Source organism: Eleginops maclovinus, chromosome 4 (assembly GCF_036324505.1).
Source record: "Eleginops maclovinus isolate JMC-PN-2008 ecotype Puerto Natales chromosome 4, JC_Emac_rtc_rv5, whole genome shotgun sequence".
In the NCBI taxonomy this organism is placed as follows: Eukaryota; Metazoa; Chordata; class Actinopteri; order Perciformes; family Eleginopidae; genus Eleginops; species Eleginops maclovinus.
This window is the reverse complement of record NC_086352.1, coordinates 9,565,495-9,584,347: the sequence shown is the minus strand read 5'-3', so window position 1 is coordinate 9,584,347 and position 18,853 is coordinate 9,565,495. Positions and strand designations below refer to the sequence as shown.

Genomic DNA, 18,853 nt, shown 5'->3' with positions numbered 1-18,853 from the left:
TGTGCAGGATACTGTTAATGCATTCGACGTATTTATAATCGGTATCCCAATTCCGATGCAGCGTAAAGACAAAATGGTGTGCTGACATGTCAGTCAGCATGCATGTGCTTTGTGCAACCAATTGGGTATCAGATATATTTTTTAGCAATATATGCATAACATATCCAACGAAATTAGAAATATTGCATTAGTGAATCGGCACTGATTTTAAAGGGAAAATGTGACGTAAATATTTTTGTTTACAAGATCTTATAAACGTCCACATGATGGCGCAGTTTCACAAACGAATGTGTTTTAGTTCTTCCAAAACAAGAGTGTCTTCTTTCCTGAGATATTTCCTAACAGAAATGAAAAGTTGCCTTTTTACCCAAGTAAGTTAGGCCATCTCTTACTTCTCTTACTCCAGTTAATATTACCTAATACTACTCTGTAATATTCTACTTTTTACTCCGCTTTTAATTTTCACATGTTGATGAAATCTGGATAAGCCCATACAATAAGATGCTAATTTTGTAGCAATAAATAGTTAAGTTTATTCATATAGAGACACATATATTGTTTCTTATGCTTTTGATGAATTACTTTGTGATGATTACGATGTTGGGCCTACGTTTTGAATACAGGACTTCTACTTATATTACAGTGTGGTGTTGCTGCTTGGTCTCAATGAAATTACCTGGATACCTCTTACACCACAGGTATTTGGTGGCTGAAATTCCATGCTTAAACTTGTAGGTTCATAATGGCCTTAATAACCCACTTTATGCAGGTATATTAAGCTCTGTTTATCACCGATCCTCAGTATATTGACCATCTTTATTGATGACAGTAACAAAGTGCACAAGCATTTAAAACAACATAAAACACAACTGTATTGTTAAAACCCAAGAGAAAAAAACAGAGGATATAAAAAAAGAGATTATTAAACAATACTACTGCGGTACTCGTCATGATTCCATCATGCAGCGAACTAATACAGCCTCTATAGGCAACCTGTGCCTTTAATCTCCCTGTACCATTAGTGTAGGGAAATGCAATGCAGTTGAGCAGTCCCTTATACAATCCTATGCAAAGTGCTAACCAAATGGAGAATAATGTGTGCCTGCGAATACAACTTTCTGACATCCAGAGAAGTAGTCAGACATAAGTACAGAGAATATAAAATGTATATATTTAGGACTATAGGCAAAAAGCAATCTCTAAAGCACCATCTTCGGTCAAACACATTGTGCAAATTCATTTTGTCAAATGTATTAAACAACAATGAGAACATCAAATAAAAGTCATACATTTATAAAACTGCACTTAGTAAAACTGGACATAGTAGAAGTGATTCCAAGCCAACATGAATTCCTCATAAGGGGTAAAACAGCGTTGCAGAATTAAATTTGCATAACAACGGCAATATCTCACAGCACAGTATAGCACTGCGTTCAATGCAGTGTTGACATACCTGATGTCGGAGTTTTTAAAAAACAAATAAAAAAGCTATAAAACAATCAAACGGGGAGTACACATTGTAATAAATCTGCATCAGCATATAAAACAAAATGTCAACATCACACAGTAATATATCCAGTTGCATATGTTTGCAGAAGGTCCCGAGGTGCCTGTCTACAAAGCTGGAGGCTGGTTATACAGGCTGGAAGGGGCATGTCTCCCCCAGAAGCGTGCAGAGTCGCCAGAAAAACAACTTACAACAGTGTGCACTGTGGCCACCTCAAGTTGTGTGCGTTGTTATGGCAATTTCCTTATGAGGCCAGATGTCATTACATGATTTAGCTAGTTGCGAGACTCTTTGGAAATGCTCAACAGCCGAGCCAGTCCTTTGTGATTTCACCCAACTTGACGATCTTCAAGCTGCTGTCTTCCAATTTGAAATAGTGGTTGTCTTTGAAGAAGTAGCTGTAATCTGTTAAAAACAAGCACAACGTTTGTTAACATAAGAAGGTATGAAGCCTTTTAAAACAAGGTAAAACTAACTGTGTAGTAAAAGCAAAATAAGCAAGCATTAGCATAACCATATAAACCAACAGTCTACTTAGATGTAATTAAAGTGACAAGTTACGCCTCTCTCTCTGAATCATGCTAATGTGGAGGCATACAGAGGCCCCTATGTAGAGCGACACAGACTTGCTTTATAGAAATATGTTTGTACACTATTTGGGGAACGGGCTTACAGCAATGTGTGTACGTTTGGAGAGCAGTTGTGGAAAAATCCTTGGTTTTTCTACCATACTTAAAAATCAGCATGCCACCTCTAACCTCGAGGATGCATGAAAGACATAAACAACTGCTCTCCCCCTGACTGTTTTCTATCAACATCAAGCCCAAGATGACTCCCTAACTTCAGAACAACTCCCTTTTGTCCTTTTTCACTTTGTCAGTTTCCCGAAACTGTTCTTTTTTGGCTAGATAACATGACCTTTTGATGAGTTGTGGTATATACAGAGTCTGTATTGGCAGAGGCACATTGCCAGAATGTTGATAGAGCTGAGTGGACTTCCATGCAAACCAACCACAAGGAATGCTAGTCTGAATGCTGTCGGTTATCACACAGAGCAACAGCTCTAATCAAAGCACCGCAAATTATTTGTCCTACTCGGTCTTCCTCAAAAGTCGAACAAAGTTTAAGCCTGAGGATTCCTTTTGGTACCTTATGACTCAGTCTTTCTGAGAAGGATGTGTGCTACTTAAAAAATATTGAATGTATAAAAGATGAGCATGCTTTTGTGGTGTTTCACAATATGGTTAATTTTTAGCCATGCTCGCGCCATTGGTCTTGGTCATTCCATAATTTGGTCCGGACTGAAAAGTATTGTATACAAAAAGATTCCTGGCTTTAAGATGATTACATGTTGTGAATCTGATCATTCATGAATATTTCCTCCAGTGCTGTTTTTGTTTGAAGCGACTAGAGTTGCCATGACATTTGGCAACGATGTTCATGCCCAGAGGATAAATGACTTCAATCATCATCTGAATTATCATCTTGTGCAACCACAACATTGGCATGTGTGGTTTAAAGTGAAATGTTTCAACCACTATTGGATGGATTGCTTTTTTAATTTAGTAGACATAAATGTCCTCTTAAAGAATTAAATACAATTACTTTAGTATTTCCTTACTGTCCTCCACTTTGGTTTGTACTTGTAAAACTAATTCCCATCATCTGGTGTCTTTTTGTTTAGTCCCAGTTGGGCAATGCTAACATGCTTAGATCAAATCTGGAGAATGGTTAACTTATACCTGCTAGGAATCAGCATGTTAGAATGTATATGAACATAGGAAAATGGTTTCCAGTTATATTAAGTATGTAAACAACCCTGCTCAAAACCTCAGTTACTGTTTTGGTCATAGATTTATAACACACGCTGCTATCTTTTAGTCAAATGTCCCCTTCATTAATTCATACCCTGCCTGTAAATTCACAAATGTTGGGATAGTAAATATTTGTTTACCAATGCCATTAAGACTGAAGGAGGAGTCGATGTCATCTGGGAGACCATTCCAAGAATCAGCGATAAGTTTTGGGAAGCCGGGATCCATTGTCTTTGTAGCTTCATTGTATCTGTACCCAAAGTTAAAGTGAGTTTACACAGAATAAACCTTCAAATTAGTGCAAATTACACACATACAATCACACAAACACACCACACACAGTGGTCCATAAAATATTGAGTCATCCACACAGTGAATTCCCATGCGGTGCACGGGCTAACAGAGCTTTAACAGAGCAGCTGAGGTCACACAAAACGCTAACGACATCCAGACGTAACCTAGTTTTGCAACAAGAGATTATAACCACAACAGCACAAGCTAGGGTGTGTCAGACAACGGTTTTAGGCAAACACATGTTTAATATATATAATCTTTTTCCCTTTCCTTACCTCCAGAATTTGTCCCCAGCAAACAGGTACGTCTTCCCGTTCTTCCTAAAGTTGAAGGCAGAGTCAATTTTCTGCAGGTCAGTGGGAAGTTCGAGGCTGGAGAGCCTCTTGGGATAGCCTGACTGCAGCGCGTCTGCTTTGTAGACCCACACCTGATTACCTGTGAGGAAAGAGTTAGTGAAAAGTAGAACCAGGGATCAAACAACACTGAAGACATGTGTTTTATTAATGCAAGGTAAGTAAGTTAAAACAGAACTGTGGGATCAAAGTAGTATCCCATAATGCTGCAATTATATTAACCAAATGTATTATATCTTAGCATGAGCTCATCATTTAACAATTCAGGGTATTAGGTATCTTCTACAGACAAGCCAGCCCTGCTGTTAATGTCTTCAAAGATGATGTATATCAATTGTCACATTCATCGGTATGCAGGAAGGTTGTCATATTAGTAAAATGCAAGGAATAATTCATAAACCACTAATAACTATGGTAAAATATCTGTTCCATGAGTGCACACCGCACTGAAGAGCGCTCAGCCAACATTCCTGCTTCTCCTTAAGTTTCAGTTTTCAGGATCACCAACGTTAAGCAAATCCAAATGGTAAAAATCTCTTTATATCTTGTACGTGGAGGATATGAAGCGTATTAAGAAAGGTCAAAGTCGGCTGACTATCCACAGTTTCTGGATTTCTCTGACGTACCTGAGAAGAACACAGTTTTTTCCTCCAATGGGTTTTCATACGCAGCGTCTATTATGGGAGGCAGGTCTGGCCAGTAGGTGGCCACGAGCATAGGGCCGGTGGGCTTGCTTCTGAAGTTTACTGACCTGAACAGGAACCTGGCAGAAAGAGAATGAGAGGGTGAGCAGTTGCACGAGTGAGAGTGAAAGAATGGTAGAGGGGGATGACTAGGAGGAGGTGGGGGAAGTGTGTGCATGTGTGTATGTGAGGAGTTTTTAGTGCAAGTGCAGCCACAATGGCCTGATTCATGAGCATCTGGTTCTCGTTAGGACTGAGGCTGCAGACGCCAGCGGAACAAGACCTATCTTGCCTGGATTTCCAATACACAGCTGCACAACAACGGCAGATCCCCAAACCTTTTTCCACTGACCTATTTTGTAAGGAAAAAGATCAGCCAATTCCCAAAAATGTGTTAGGAGTAGGGTCAGAATTGGAGACGAGAAATAAATAAAATGTACAAACAGAGACACAACGTTCTGTAAACTGGAAAAAGGAAACATATTTCAATCTGAACAAACCATCTTTAAATTGCATTACTTTAGCAGTGTTCTTGAAGATCGGTGTACCAACAATATCCAGAGGGCTTTTTCTGTCTTGTCTTCCTTTCTTTATTATATTTTAAATTAAAAAAATAAACAAACATCCGGCCTGATGGATGGTTCAAAGGATACACTTACAGGCTATAGCCAAGTTGAAGTTAATGTACCGCACATCAGTTCCCCAAACCATTGCTGAGACTTCAAAATTCAAGTAGGTCATCCATTTTAAGCATTTGTTGTAATCAAAGCCGTGTCATAATTGCAGTGAAAGTTGATTACTGGCTTTACGATTTAACCATATCGTTACTCTTACAAGAATGTCAGGAGCCACGACTTTACCAGGTTTTTTTTTATCCCACACAAGCTTGACTTCTGGAAAGTTTAGGTAATGTGATTTCCCATAACTGGTCAAAAATGTGATAGCTGCTGTTCATTGGAAATCTGGGTGGGCTACAGATTCAGTGGGAAAGCCAATTGGCAGTTTGAGGATTGTTCTGAGTACTCCATGAACTAGCTTTAAAGTAAAAAAGATTTCCTGAAATCAAACCATTTTTAATACTGTTTATGCTGGCATTTCTTCTCCAATAGCCATGTAACGTCTACATTCACTATCATCTGGTACATTGATATTATTTGTAGTGGCATCTATTCCCAAGCTGGATTCATATTGCAAACCACGCATGAGGGATTTATAGATCATTTGTGTAATTGAATCACTATCTTATTGATAACAGCCTCCGTTTTCACACCGTCAGAGCTGTATTAGTTACTGCTAATGCAAACAGAGTGTTTCCTACTGCTACTGCTTTACATTCAATGTGTTCAACTGACAAAACATTGTGTTTCTCACAATGGGTATTGCTGACCATGATCTTAAATCATTGTTTAAAATGTGATGTCCTTTTTCTGCACTTTGCAGTGGGGGGATGATGATACATTTTTGAAAGGGAGTAATGGAGAAAAGAAGAAGCCGCCACAGTGAGCTGCTACATGAACAGCTGCAGGCTACACCCTGCTCACTCCTCAGCATGTAAACCAGCTTTACAGTACTGTGCCCTGCTGCTGTGTGGAAAACCACTCGCAATGTAAAATCTGATTCTTATTATTTTTGCTTGATCATAGCGGTGTCACCGAATGAACCAGGACTGAAATCTTAAGCGTTACGGCTAAAAGGAAATATAGGACAAACGATAAACTGCTTTGGTTGGCTACACGCTAGTTTATAAGCACATAAGACCTAGTCAGTAGGCTGGCCACACTGTTTCTGTTTAGGGCGCTGCACGATAGCTGCCCACTGCTCCTAGTAATAGGATGGGTTAAATGCAGAGGACTAATTTCACTGTGTGTGCTCTGCTGTGTGCATGTATGTGACAAATAAAGAGGGTTTCATCCTCCGATTCTTTGTAATTGCCTTCTCCTTAAGCCTCCAGACAGGCAGGCACAGTTTTATGCTGAGCTCAGGGAGTGCCTTAAATATTAACATTCAGTCATGTCAAGATCCTACTGTACATTATAAACATGCTGATCCAGAAGAAAAATGGCATGGGATCTAAACTTCATTTTTGGAGAGTCAAGTGAGCATTAGCCCTGGGGTGCTGAGGGAAACGTATTTTCTCTACAGCTATAAAATGTGACTAGTATTTGAACTGTACAGCTCAAAAACCTGATATATCCTCCTGCATATCCCCTGAAACACAACTATCATCTCAAGAATTGCTTGAACATATCACACACAGCCTTGGATGGTTAAATAAGGGAGTAACAGTCAGTTGCTGATTTTGGCCAAAGTTGGACAAACATTTTGGGGTAAAGAAGATTTTCAGGGTCCTTCTCATACACACTTTGTGACATTTCACACTTCTATTGCCTAGTGCTCCAACACTTATCTTAAATATTAAGGGGCGGGACATCTCTAAGCCATTCACCAATCACAACAGAGCCAGCCAGCTAACTAATCAGAGCAGACTGGGCTCTGGTTTCGGACAGAGGGTGAAAAGAGGTACTGCAGCACAGGCAGTATGAGAAAAATCAAGAGCCTTTTGAACATTAAACCATGTAAACATGTCACAGTGGAGGCAAAAAACAACAAATATGAAACCTGAAAATGACAATAATGAGTCCTGTCTTAGGGTCCATTTAAAACAACTGTAAACAATTGAGTAATTACTGACAAATCCCACATAATGTACATGACATGCTGCAAAACTCTACAAGCACCTGATGCATTTTGGCATCCATGTGTTACAATTAATGTGTTCCCCCAGGCGCTGCACGATAGCTGCCCACTGCTCCTAGTACTAGGATGGGTTAAATGCAGAGGACTAATTTCACTCTGTGTGCTCTGCTGTGTGCATGTATGTGACTAATAAAGAGGGTTTCATCCTCCGATTCTATCTAATGACCATGAACTGCCATGCCAACGTTGGTCTGTGCATCCTCTGGAGCACCGCTACTTTGTGTGTAAGTGAGCAACAGTAGGTGCAACAACTGTCAGTCTGTATTGAAGCAGGGTTTGTGAGCAGGATTGTGGCTTGTTGCTCCCAGTTTTCTACCCCAAAGTTCTCGGAGAGGGAAACCCAGCTAACTGAATGACTACACTCTTTGGTACGGAGGTATGCCGGCCTGTTTGCTTTGGACACTTTTATGGCCATGACAGGTATACAGCTCATGTTAATCATGAGCCAAGGAGTCCATGTTGTAGCACAGCTAGAAGTATTAACACATCATAACTGACAAGGTCGCTGTTTGTGTTTTCTATCAGTTCCTTTTCTACCACTTTGTTGGTTTTGTTTTAGGTAACTTTGAGGAGAATTTAGAAGTACCACAATTAAGCTGCTGGGATGAAAATGTTTGCTTTACTACGGGAACATCTACAATCTCACAAAGACTGTTTACGAAATCATTGCACTTCCCTTCTATGCAGGGTCAGCAAGTACACACAGTAAGTCTACATGCTTTATATTCAGTGGCGCCATCGAGGAAGGACTGCCTCTACACGGTGTTTATGAATAATGACTATTTTGGTTGGAACTGCCATAGAGGAGTAGTTTGTTTGTCCTTCCTACTAATTGTCACATCATGAAACAAGCATCTAATTCCCAATCTTTGGGTGGCACACAGGTGCAATAAGAGAAACTATAATTAACAAGAAACCTCCTATACTACTGCTCCTTGTTTGTGGGCGAATGTTGATAAAATGTGACTTGTGGAGGCTGCCTTATTTCACTTGCAAAATCATAAAACCAGATGCAGGCTGTTGGGTTTTGTTTCTCTATCTTCCAATGGATCAAGGACAGGAAATTTAACCAGACTTTGGCAGTGCTTGCAAGATTCGAGAGGGTAAAAAAGGGAGTTCATCATGCATTTATGACTCAGAGAGCAATAAAGGAAATGCAGGCAGCATAATCAAACAACATGGGCAAGAACTTTGATTTTGCTCTACTGCATTTGGTCTAAATGTAGCATATGTACAGTTGTTGAATTCTCATTTAGGGCAATCAATACTGTGACTTTTAGTTTGATTTGATTACCTGTCCTTAAAGAAGAAGGTCTCTCCTCTGATTTGTGCTACAGCATCAAAGACAACTGGCTCTTTGCAGATATCCATTGGAGTGACTGGACCCTTGGTTGGAGACACAGGATTGCCTGTCGATGCACCTGTTACAAGAGAGTTACCAAATTACAGCATTTCATCTTTAATCAAGGAGTGATTACACAATCAAGAAAGAAAACGTACTTTCATTATTTTGTTTAGGGCTTGATCTCTGTGCAGGAAACTAGCAACACATGACATTTCATCTCACCATAAAGCTCCTGGATGCCACTGATGTCATCATTAGAAAGTCTGAAGTCTTTAGTGTAAGTGTAAACGGGGGCCATCAGCGCTCCGGGGTCCTGAGAGTGCTCCAAGCCAAGGGCATGACCAAACTCATGGGCGGCCACCAAGAACAAACTGTAACCTGGTAACAAGCAGCACAAAGACACAATGTTGACTGTCTATACCTGTTCACAAAACAATGATACTGAACAGTATGTGTTGTTAATTAGATCATATGAAAAGGTCTTTTTGTGTATAGATACATTATACCAGGGCATGATGTTAGGGTACATGGGTTTCTTGGGAAAGGACTTGAGTTTAGGGACAATTCAGACTGACCCCTACGAACTGTGCTCAATGACTTTTCCTACCTTGGTCAGGACAGAAACCCCATTTGCGGTCATCATCGTAGCTCTTGGTGGAAGCGCACCACATCTTGCCATCAGTGCGTCCAGAGGAGGTACAGGCCTCATAGGTGTCACCCAAGAAAGTGAAGGGGAAGACGCAGGGGCTTCCCTCTGCATTTCCTCCCACTGTCGTCATGGCTAAGGGGAGAAACAAAAGTTAACTAGGAAGCAGAATGTGAAGTGAACTAAGTTCATTTATATGCCAAAATATTTCATCAAAACAGTTTGTATTGTGAAAAGAGCACAGATGGTATTGAACACAACATCATGAAAGCACTGGCACCACAAACATGACCCAAAACCAACAAGCCCCCACCCAAATTGATTTTCTTTCAAAGAGAGATCGTTTTCAATCTGGCAAGACTAGTTGAGCGCATTTGTTTTTTTTATATAATAATGTGTTATTCAGCACGAGGTAGCGCACGCAGCTTTACAACAAAGCTACTTTCCTAACCAATTAGTACCAGATGAAAGCTCCAGTGGTCGTATGTCTCTCAGTCTATCCCCCCATCCTACTACACTACCTAAAAACTAAAGCCCGTCCCTCTGACAGAATGGAAAATAAGCCCTGCCACTGCACATTAAAATACTTTCACAGCTACTCAGCAGACCGCGAGCAAGACCGAAAACCCCAGCTTGAGCATTCCTGTAAACCAACACACGGCAGGGCACCATATTCTACACAACAAAGCCAGTAAAACAGCGAGCACATAACCCTTAAACTGGATTTATGTTGTGAAATTCCGGGAATATTCAAAGTGGAAACTGCCCAAGGGAATATGCAAATATAAAATGGAAAAAAAGAGGTTTAGGTTGTTTTTACCATATCATTTGTAGAGAAAAACAAACCTTTATCCATATGATTAAGCATCCATAATCCATTCACTAGCCCAAAAAACAATCATTTGTAAAATACATATAGGCTGCAATGTGAAACGTACCAGCTAGCTGGCAAGTTAGGGAAAGGTGACAAGATAACAGACGACAGTGTGGGCTTTTTTGCAGACTTGTGGTTTAAAGTGGACAACAAATCATTTATAAATAAATGTTTGAATAAAAATAGATTCCCTAAAACCCCTCAATCAACATGCTCAATCAAGCTGCACAATAACATAGCTGCATGGTAACGGTTAGCTAGTAAATCCCTAGCAGAAGTTGTTAACATGTGACAAGTGTTGCCTTTTTCATGTAGGCCTGTTTTCCCCAAATAGGCTTAGTTTGATTTTAAAAGGTAACATTTTTATATTGAAATTGTGTTAAATTCCTCTGCTTAACTTCCCTGGGACGGCTTTCAGAAAAAAGGAAAATGACAGTGCATGCCACACAAAAGTAAACACGCTTTTAAAGGTTCACCGTAAATCAGACAGGGACTATAGTTCCAGGCAGTAGAAGACACCACTTACCAGTTTCAGGGCAGAACCCGAAGGATGTGTCCGCATCATAGTTGTCGGTGGTGGCACACCAGCGGTAACCATCACTCCTGCCCTCAGTTGTGCAAGATTCATACTTTTCTCCCTGAAAGGTGAAGGGGAATTTACATGGAGCGCCCTCTGCGTTTCCAGCAATGGTGAATAGTACTGTAAAACAAATAAAGAGAAAAGATTTGATAGAAAATAATTGAAAATGCATTAAATGTGTTCAACGCTTACAAAGCATTTGCTCCAATTCCCACATGATCCATTTAACCTCTGAGTGATGAAGCAAGACAATGTGTCCATAGAAAAGGGGACATTTATATAAAAAAGGTGGAATGGGACTTTTGTACATTAAAAAAAAAGCGAAACAAAAGAGGGCTCCAGTACAAACAGGCCTCACTCATGTTCTCAACTCGGTACATGTGTACTTTGGCGTTGTAATGGGCATGTAATCATGTTAGTACCATGGACAGCAATACAACACAGATAAACAAAATGTTTAACAAAGCCCAGTGTTGTAAAGTGGGGCAGCGACTTGGAAAAGGAATATTCCATAATCCATTCCAAGCGAAAAACAACTCTTTCCTGGCATGCTGTTCAACCTACTTTCTCTCTGTCCAAAATCAGCAGAAAAGCTTTGAATAAAACAAAAATCTGTTTTGAAGTATAACTTTGACTTCAATTGGATGCAAGTAGGGGATGAAACTACTGAGGTCAAATGGGGCCACAAAGAAAATCTATAAAGTCAGCACATTTTTTAGAATTAAACAACAAGACAACCACAGGATAATCTTACATTCATGAGGGCAGAAGCCATATTTGCCGTCTTCTTCGAAGTTGTAAGTGGTCGAGCACCACAGGAAGCCGTCGTCTCGACCCTGAGCTGTGCAGCTGTTGTACTCAGTGCCCATGAACATGAAGGGGAATTTACAGAACTCCCCATCAGCATTGCCGAATTTGACCTTCACCACTGTTGAAAAAATCAAGGATCATATTGTATATTGAAATAAACACTTCACCTTACTCCAAAGTATTGACACATTATAAAAAATGAATGTTATGGCGTACATTTATTGTAGTAAAGCGGATGCAAAAGCACTGATAAAATAAGAAAACACTTCATTTAATTGTGAGATTTTTCTGCGCCATGAGAATGCAAATGAGGTTCATAGATTACTTCTGCAGACATGATTAATTCAGACAATAGGATTCTGAATAATGGGAATTGCATGAAACTATCTGGGTCAATATGTGCAAATACAAATGCCTGCAAAGGGATTTTCTATCCAGCTTCCAGATGGCTGAGGTTTGTCATATCTAGTGCCAGAAAGTCCAGACAAAGTTAAGAAAAGCCAAACAAAAGTATCTGAAAGTCAAATGTGTTATCAATGTCATATTTTGCGTAGATATGCCCGGTAATCTCATCAACATTTAACCTATACATTGTGTCAAAAAAAGAACATTTTCTAAAGCCATCTATTTGGCAATATTTACAGGAATCGATTCAAATTATAGGAGGTTTCACAATAAGCTTTTGTTTTTTGTCAATATAGTGTTTCCCCATTACCTTGGCCATCTCCCAGCGTCCACTGCTCATCATCATCAAAGTGAGAGTCTCCGCCAATTCCTGGTCCCGGAGCAAAGGCATGAGCCAAGAGGCCATCTTTGCCGTCGAAGGGGTAACCATCTCCATGCTCTGTGGATTGCATTATTCCATATTAACACGTCAGGACAAATATCAGATGTTATTTTTCTTCTTCTGAAATGTGCACAGATGGAACCGCTTTGCAGCTATTAGCAGGAGAAAATACTGTAGCTTGAAGAAGAAAATGTTCCTTACACTATGTGACATTTGTGTGTGCATTGAATCAACTAAATATTCCTTATTACTTTCCTTACCAAAACATCACTTTCACATCTCCTGAAGCGGCCATTCCTTATAAGTGTTTCACTATAACTTGGCAGTGTCCCCTATGGCTGACAGATTGACATTATGACACTGTGTAAATATGAAATGGTTGTTTTGGTTGGAACAACTGAAATGACCTTTGAAGAGGTGTTTCTAAAATATAGGTTGGAGGTGTGCAGAGTCACTGTAATAACATGTATGTTATTGCTCCTTCACCATCTGTCAGGGGACTTCGGTTCAACTTCATGTAACAAAACTTTATTTTGGTAGTTTGAACCTGCAATACCGTGCCACATAAAGACAACTAAGTATGTAGGCGTGGACTCATGTTTCCCATGTCCCAACACAAGTGATCAAAGCAGTTACTAAGATGGCGGTATTTTACTTGAAAATAAACCCATTTTTTTAAGGAATTCGAATTGCAGACACACAATAGCAATCCACTCGCTGATGATAGGTAGAGTTTTTAACAGAAAATCTATCTTAAGGTTCTTTTTTTTAATACGTGGCATACCATTGCGGCCAAAATTGATCATGATGTCAGCATCTCCGTCCATTAAGCGTTCGAATGTGAGTGGGGTGACGTCGCTCCACACTTTGAAGGCTCTGAAGAAAGCATCATTAATGACTTCCTCGTCCAGGTCGGGACTGTATCCGAGGATTCTACAAAGTTCACAGAGTCAGAGTCAGATTCATTGAAAAGCAAGACAAAATATACCAGTAAATGTCTGTAATCAGGATAGTGAAGGGTGTCATGTTTAGAAAAGCATATAGAATTATCTTTAGATCTTTTATGCCAGATTCTGATCGTGGAAAAGAACTGAAACACTGCTAAAAACAGCTAGTGGAAAAGGTTTCTGAAACAGTTTTCAACCACAAACCCTGTTGTACAGTATGAAAAACAAAAATCTAAGATCTCTAAGTTGCTGTTGACTTTGGCTCCAAGTCCTTCTTACAAACACACAAGCAGATGGGCTGGAATGAACAGAGACAGAGAAAAACCGCTGATATAAATAAACCCCTTCCACATTGTTGTAAACCTCAAACAGAACGAAAACAAAAGACCTGACACATACTGTGTAGGAATGCTGCTGTAAGCAAGACACAAGATACAAGGGGCGCAATGACTGTGTGGATGGGGGTGGGGTGGAGTGGAGGATGGGGGGGGGGGGGGTCAGGCGGGGCCAAGCTGTGGTCCATCTCTCAAAACAAACAGACTCTGGCGTTGTTTTTATTCTTTTGTGCTCTCATCAAAAGCAGCTTTAGGAATTACGTTGGGATATTGAGTGACTCAGACATATTTCAGGTAGTTTCTCAATACTTTCGGTTGGATTTAGGGGCAGTAGTTGGGTGGGGTGAACTCCTTTTAACTTTCCTTGTTGGAAAACACTATACAGTATCTAATGTCCTGATATTGTTTTACATGCAATGCATACAACATAACCTCGGCTAAGGTGTTATCTGATTACCTTTAATATGGCCCATTCCGCTTAAAACTTCCATGATGTCATTTGTTGAGTATTCAAAGTTAGAAGTCAGAATTAATTGGGACCCACACCCCCGCCTTGCAGGATGCAGTTTAACGCTTACATTGCAGGATAATCAAATGCTAGTTCAGTAAATGTGTAGGTAAAGTTAATTCCCTGACCTGTAAGTAATGTCTTTCTTCTGCCACATGGGTTTCCTGTGGAAGAATTGGTAATTGGCCACATCTGGGACGCCACAGCGGGGCTTTTTCATGATATCCACAGTTTTGGCATCAATCTCTCCAGTTTCTTGCAGGGCGAAGAACTTTTGCATTTTCTTCAGGGTGTCCTTGAGCACCATGAGGTTACATCTGTCTTGTGGGCATCCATAAAACTTATTCAGGTAGTGCTTAAGGAGAAATAAATAGACATACAAATGGTTAAACTTTTCCGAATAAGGTAAAGTATTCATATAAAATGATTGCAATACTTAAATAACCATGCAAACTATTACCCATCACTTTACAGTTCACTGACCCACTCAACTTTTCTAGTTTAGAAAAAAAAAAAAAAAGCAATAAACTCACCAGAGCAACTTCTTTGTCTGTTCTGGGAGTATCGTCCCCTGGAAACCTGATAATAGGCGAAGGGGCAGCATATGCTGATTGAAAAGCGATGAACTGAAACAAAAACACTTTGAGAACAATCCGACGACAACTGAATACCACTGGAGAGCCCATTTTGCAAAAATCTGCGCTTTGGTAAATGCCGTTCGCTTTGTGTTGCACTCCTTTCACCCCGTCAGCTTGTGTTGCTTCTGCTTCTCTGCAGGGTTTTTTTCTGCTTAACGGGACATCCTGCACCTCGGCTCTATGAACTTTCTCAGTTCTGCTTGCACATGCACTTTTCTGCCGAGAGCTTTCTGCGCAAACTCCAGGTTGGGAAATAGGAGCAATCAAAACAGGAATGATTTCCCCATTACTCATTTGGGTGACTTCTCACTCAGCCTTTTGAAAAAACAAGACTAAGATTATATGTCGGAATTAAAAAGTATATGCAATGAAAACTCATTGCTGACAGTTAAATTATAACAATTGTTAGCCTACTTATGACCATATTCCGCCCCTTTTATAAGGCACTTCATATTTACTCCAAATGCAGAAATGTTAAAGAGTTAAAATCCACCATGCTGATCATTCAACTATAAACCACACGCATTATTATTATTATTATTAATATTATTATTATTATTATTAACTTACGCTTGATTTGAACTAAACTAATATTTGAAGTGTTTTAGTGATTGCATTCATGATGCACTGATTGACAGTCAAATTAACCGTCAGTCCATCCTCGTCATACTGGTTACAAATATGTGGGGGAAATTGTTCTTTGCCCTTTTACTAGGATTGCATTATGTTAATAATTCTAATGATGGTTGTTTCTTAGTAGTTTTCTCTTGATGCAACTCAGACATCACAAATGAAGTTACTTCTCTCACTCAGACACCCAGCTTCAGACAGGCCAACATTATTTAAAGGGTTACACTGACATCTAGTGGCGGGAGGAGGAAACTCCCCTCAGGTTGAAAAGGCCCCAGTAAATCATTTAACACCACAAACCTGGTTGTACTAATTGATTATTTTTCTCTATTTTATCTGATAAATTAGAATTGAATCACTTCACCTCTGAATATAAGATGGAAAGTGAAAGGCCAAACTGTAGAAAGATTGTGTTTTCATAACTATTTGCAGTTTTTTAACCAATTTAATGGAAATAATTGCAGTGCACTGGAAGGTGGAGCATCTTTGCTCATGATTTCCCCTACATATTTTTTAACATATAATTGTTATTTATATTTATTAAGTTTGCAATGATGCGATTATAGTGTGAAGATCCTATCATGAGAAGTAAATGCAAATACTGTTATAACCACACTTTTTAATTAGTTAAATTCCATCTTTTTTATTGCTTTTTTTCACTGTACCTTACCTTACTCCAGGGATGTCATTATAAAAACCATGCTGCAGACCACTGAATCATCACAGACTGAATATGAAATAAGTTCCTAATGATTTCCAGATATTCAGATCACAATGTAGTGACTCAAACAGAAATAGTAAAGAGTGGGTTGTTTGAGGTTGCAGCACAGAGCCGTCAGTATCACTGCCCTCCGGTGGCTGACATACACTTAGCATATCTGCCTGTTATGAGGCCCTTGGAGCCATTCCTCTTTGCTGACTTTAGTTTACAGTATAGATTAGGATTTACTTTAACTCTCTTTGACATCTCTTTGTTTCCACTTTCATACTGGATTACTCAGAACAGCATATGAGAGGAGACTCTCTAATGGAGAAAGCTGAAGGACTTCTTTTTTGCAAAGAGATCTGACAGATGGATAGCTCACAAACAGGATTTGGTGGTATATCTAGCAAAGCAATTTCCTTTCCCTTTAGCCAGAGTACAGTTAATTTTTCATAGCCGGGGCTGCTGTTGGTGGTTGCAGAGTGAATTTAACATCCATTTTCCAACAATATCCAGGGCCTGTCACTTTGGAGCAGGAGCTTTATTTCATGCACTGATACATGCTGCCATCTCCCCTAACTGACACACTCGCAGTGATCTCTGGCAGAGCCTCGGAGCAGGATGGCTACCTATTAAATGTACATGGGCCTGCCTCTCCAAATAGAAAACGCTGAGATGTGAGAAGTTGAGCCACAGCTACAGTAATTGAATGCCTTTGTGCATATGAATGCAATTTTGCAGGCGAAAGTGGCATAAAGAGATTTAGATGATAAGGTTTGATTTGCATGTAAATTGTTTTCTTTTTTTCTGCCCCCGTTGAATGCTTAAGCTTCTTCTAGATTGAAGCAGCGCACAATGTGTGTGTGTGTGTGTGTGTGTGTGTGTGTGTGTGTTTTTTGATGAAATTCTGTTGGCTTTTCTAAAAATGTGCATCTTGTTGCTGTTGATTGCCAGTGCATCTCTTCCATTTCTATTTGTTTGTTGCCGAGACGGCGGATTCGAACATAATCATTGTATGCACTGCTTTACACTAGTGGAGGTGATTTGTGCTTCGACGTTTACATTGCAACATAATAACACATGTCACCTTCATTAAGGACTATTTATTTTAAGCTTGAACTACTTTTCAGGGTTTTTACACATGCAACTCGATGCAATGCTCAATTTGCTTGCTCTGGTCATACACCATACAAACTCGTGTCATTAATTATGAGGATGAGTGGCTTTCTCCAGCATGCCAGCATGGCCTGCTCCTACGACTGGGAATGGGACATTCTGGACATGAAGGCCAGGCGTATCATGGCTCTCCAGCTGGCTCTGGATCTTCAGGCCCACTGATTGACCCCGGTCCAGCTGAACAGACCGCAGCCCTGGATGTCACTCTCTTCCCTCAGCCTGGTCCACTGGCTTCTGCAAGGGCCCAGACAGATTCTCTGATGGGTCATCAAACCAAACTGCCTGTATGGTTGGCTAGCACCAAGGTCATGAATGACAAATACAACAGTCCCACTGCTGCTCCTCTCCTCAATCCCACTCAGAGTGCTTGAGAGTGTGTAATGTTCACTGCTGTTTGGTCCTGCCTTGAATACATAGTTAGCCTGCTGTGTAGTTAATACTGACACTGAGTGGTTTAGAATCAGTGTATTGGCATTGTTTGTTTTATGTGCTTTGCAGGAGTAATTAAGCAATGGTTGCTGAGTAAATGAATGCAGCAACAGCACTGTCAATAAATCTGTTTCAAGATAACTTAATTTGGCTAAGCACTGTGTTACAGAATACTGTGACACGTATTATATCACTCGGTTTGAAACATTCTGATGATGAATTATTGAACATAAATCCATTATCTTGAACATATTTTATTTATGAATGCACCAAGACACTGGAGGACTTTAACACTGCAGGGTAATTATTGTTCCACATTGTGTCACCACTCTACTCTCAGATGCAACAGCCAGAGCAAACTGCAATGAATCAAAGATCGCAAGTTTTGATTGACATCTTGTGTGTGCACAAGGCCCAAAGCGACATTAGCCGAATTGCTTTATTTAATGCTTTCTCCCACATTCTGTTTCTCTTTTAGCACGCCTTGTAAACACTGATGCAATAATGCATTCCATTATACAGAGGAGAGGAGATGAGTGTCTCTCGTGGCTCCTCTCCATCTCAATAATAGGTCAACAGCTGTATTTAAAAAATTAATCACATTCTTGGCAGTTGCAAAGGTTAGCCGCGGCGCTCTGAGATGCAATATTGGAAGCTCAGATCAGCAGCAAATCTCGGCGGAGATGAGGAAGAGTTGCCTTTGATGAGTACAGCATGTAAATGATTTGTGTGTGTTTATAGGACACGGGGCTGGCCCTGCCTCACTCCAAGACAGCGGTGTCGGCACCACTCTGTGGCAGACGCTGGCAACGGCAGATGGAAATAAGCAAGTGAGGGGAGGGTTGACCCCGCTTCAGCATTTCACAGTTTGTACTAGCTTTCAGCAGAGTGTTTGTTTCTTTTTCACAGTCTGTCTCTGTTTTTGTCTATTTCAATTCTGTTTTCGGGCCTTAATTAACTGCCTTGTTTCTTGTATGTCGACAAGTCCACTTACATTTAACCATCTGAAGGAGTTAGCTCTCTAAGAAGGTGTCTGT

At 40.1% G+C, this 18,853-nt stretch overlaps 1 protein-coding gene across 1 annotated transcript; it reads right to left on the bottom strand.

The window, feature by feature from the left end:
* Window positions 1-797: 797 nt before the first annotated feature.
* mmp2 (matrix metallopeptidase 2) lies at window positions 798-15,063 on the bottom strand. Its single transcript, XM_063881395.1, has 13 exons — window positions 14,774-15,063; window positions 14,369-14,595; window positions 13,235-13,383; window positions 12,379-12,507; window positions 11,608-11,781; window positions 10,800-10,973; window positions 9,361-9,534; window positions 8,976-9,131; window positions 8,703-8,829; window positions 4,595-4,731; window positions 3,891-4,050; window positions 3,462-3,571; window positions 798-1,912 (listed from the first exon to the last, which is right to left on the bottom strand). The coding sequence occupies exons 1-13, from the start codon at window positions 14,924-14,926 to the stop codon at window positions 1,809-1,811; spliced, it is 1,974 nt and encodes a 657-aa protein (XP_063737465.1). The 5' UTR covers window positions 14,927-15,063; the 3' UTR covers window positions 798-1,808.
* Window positions 15,064-18,853: the final 3,790 nt, after the last annotated feature.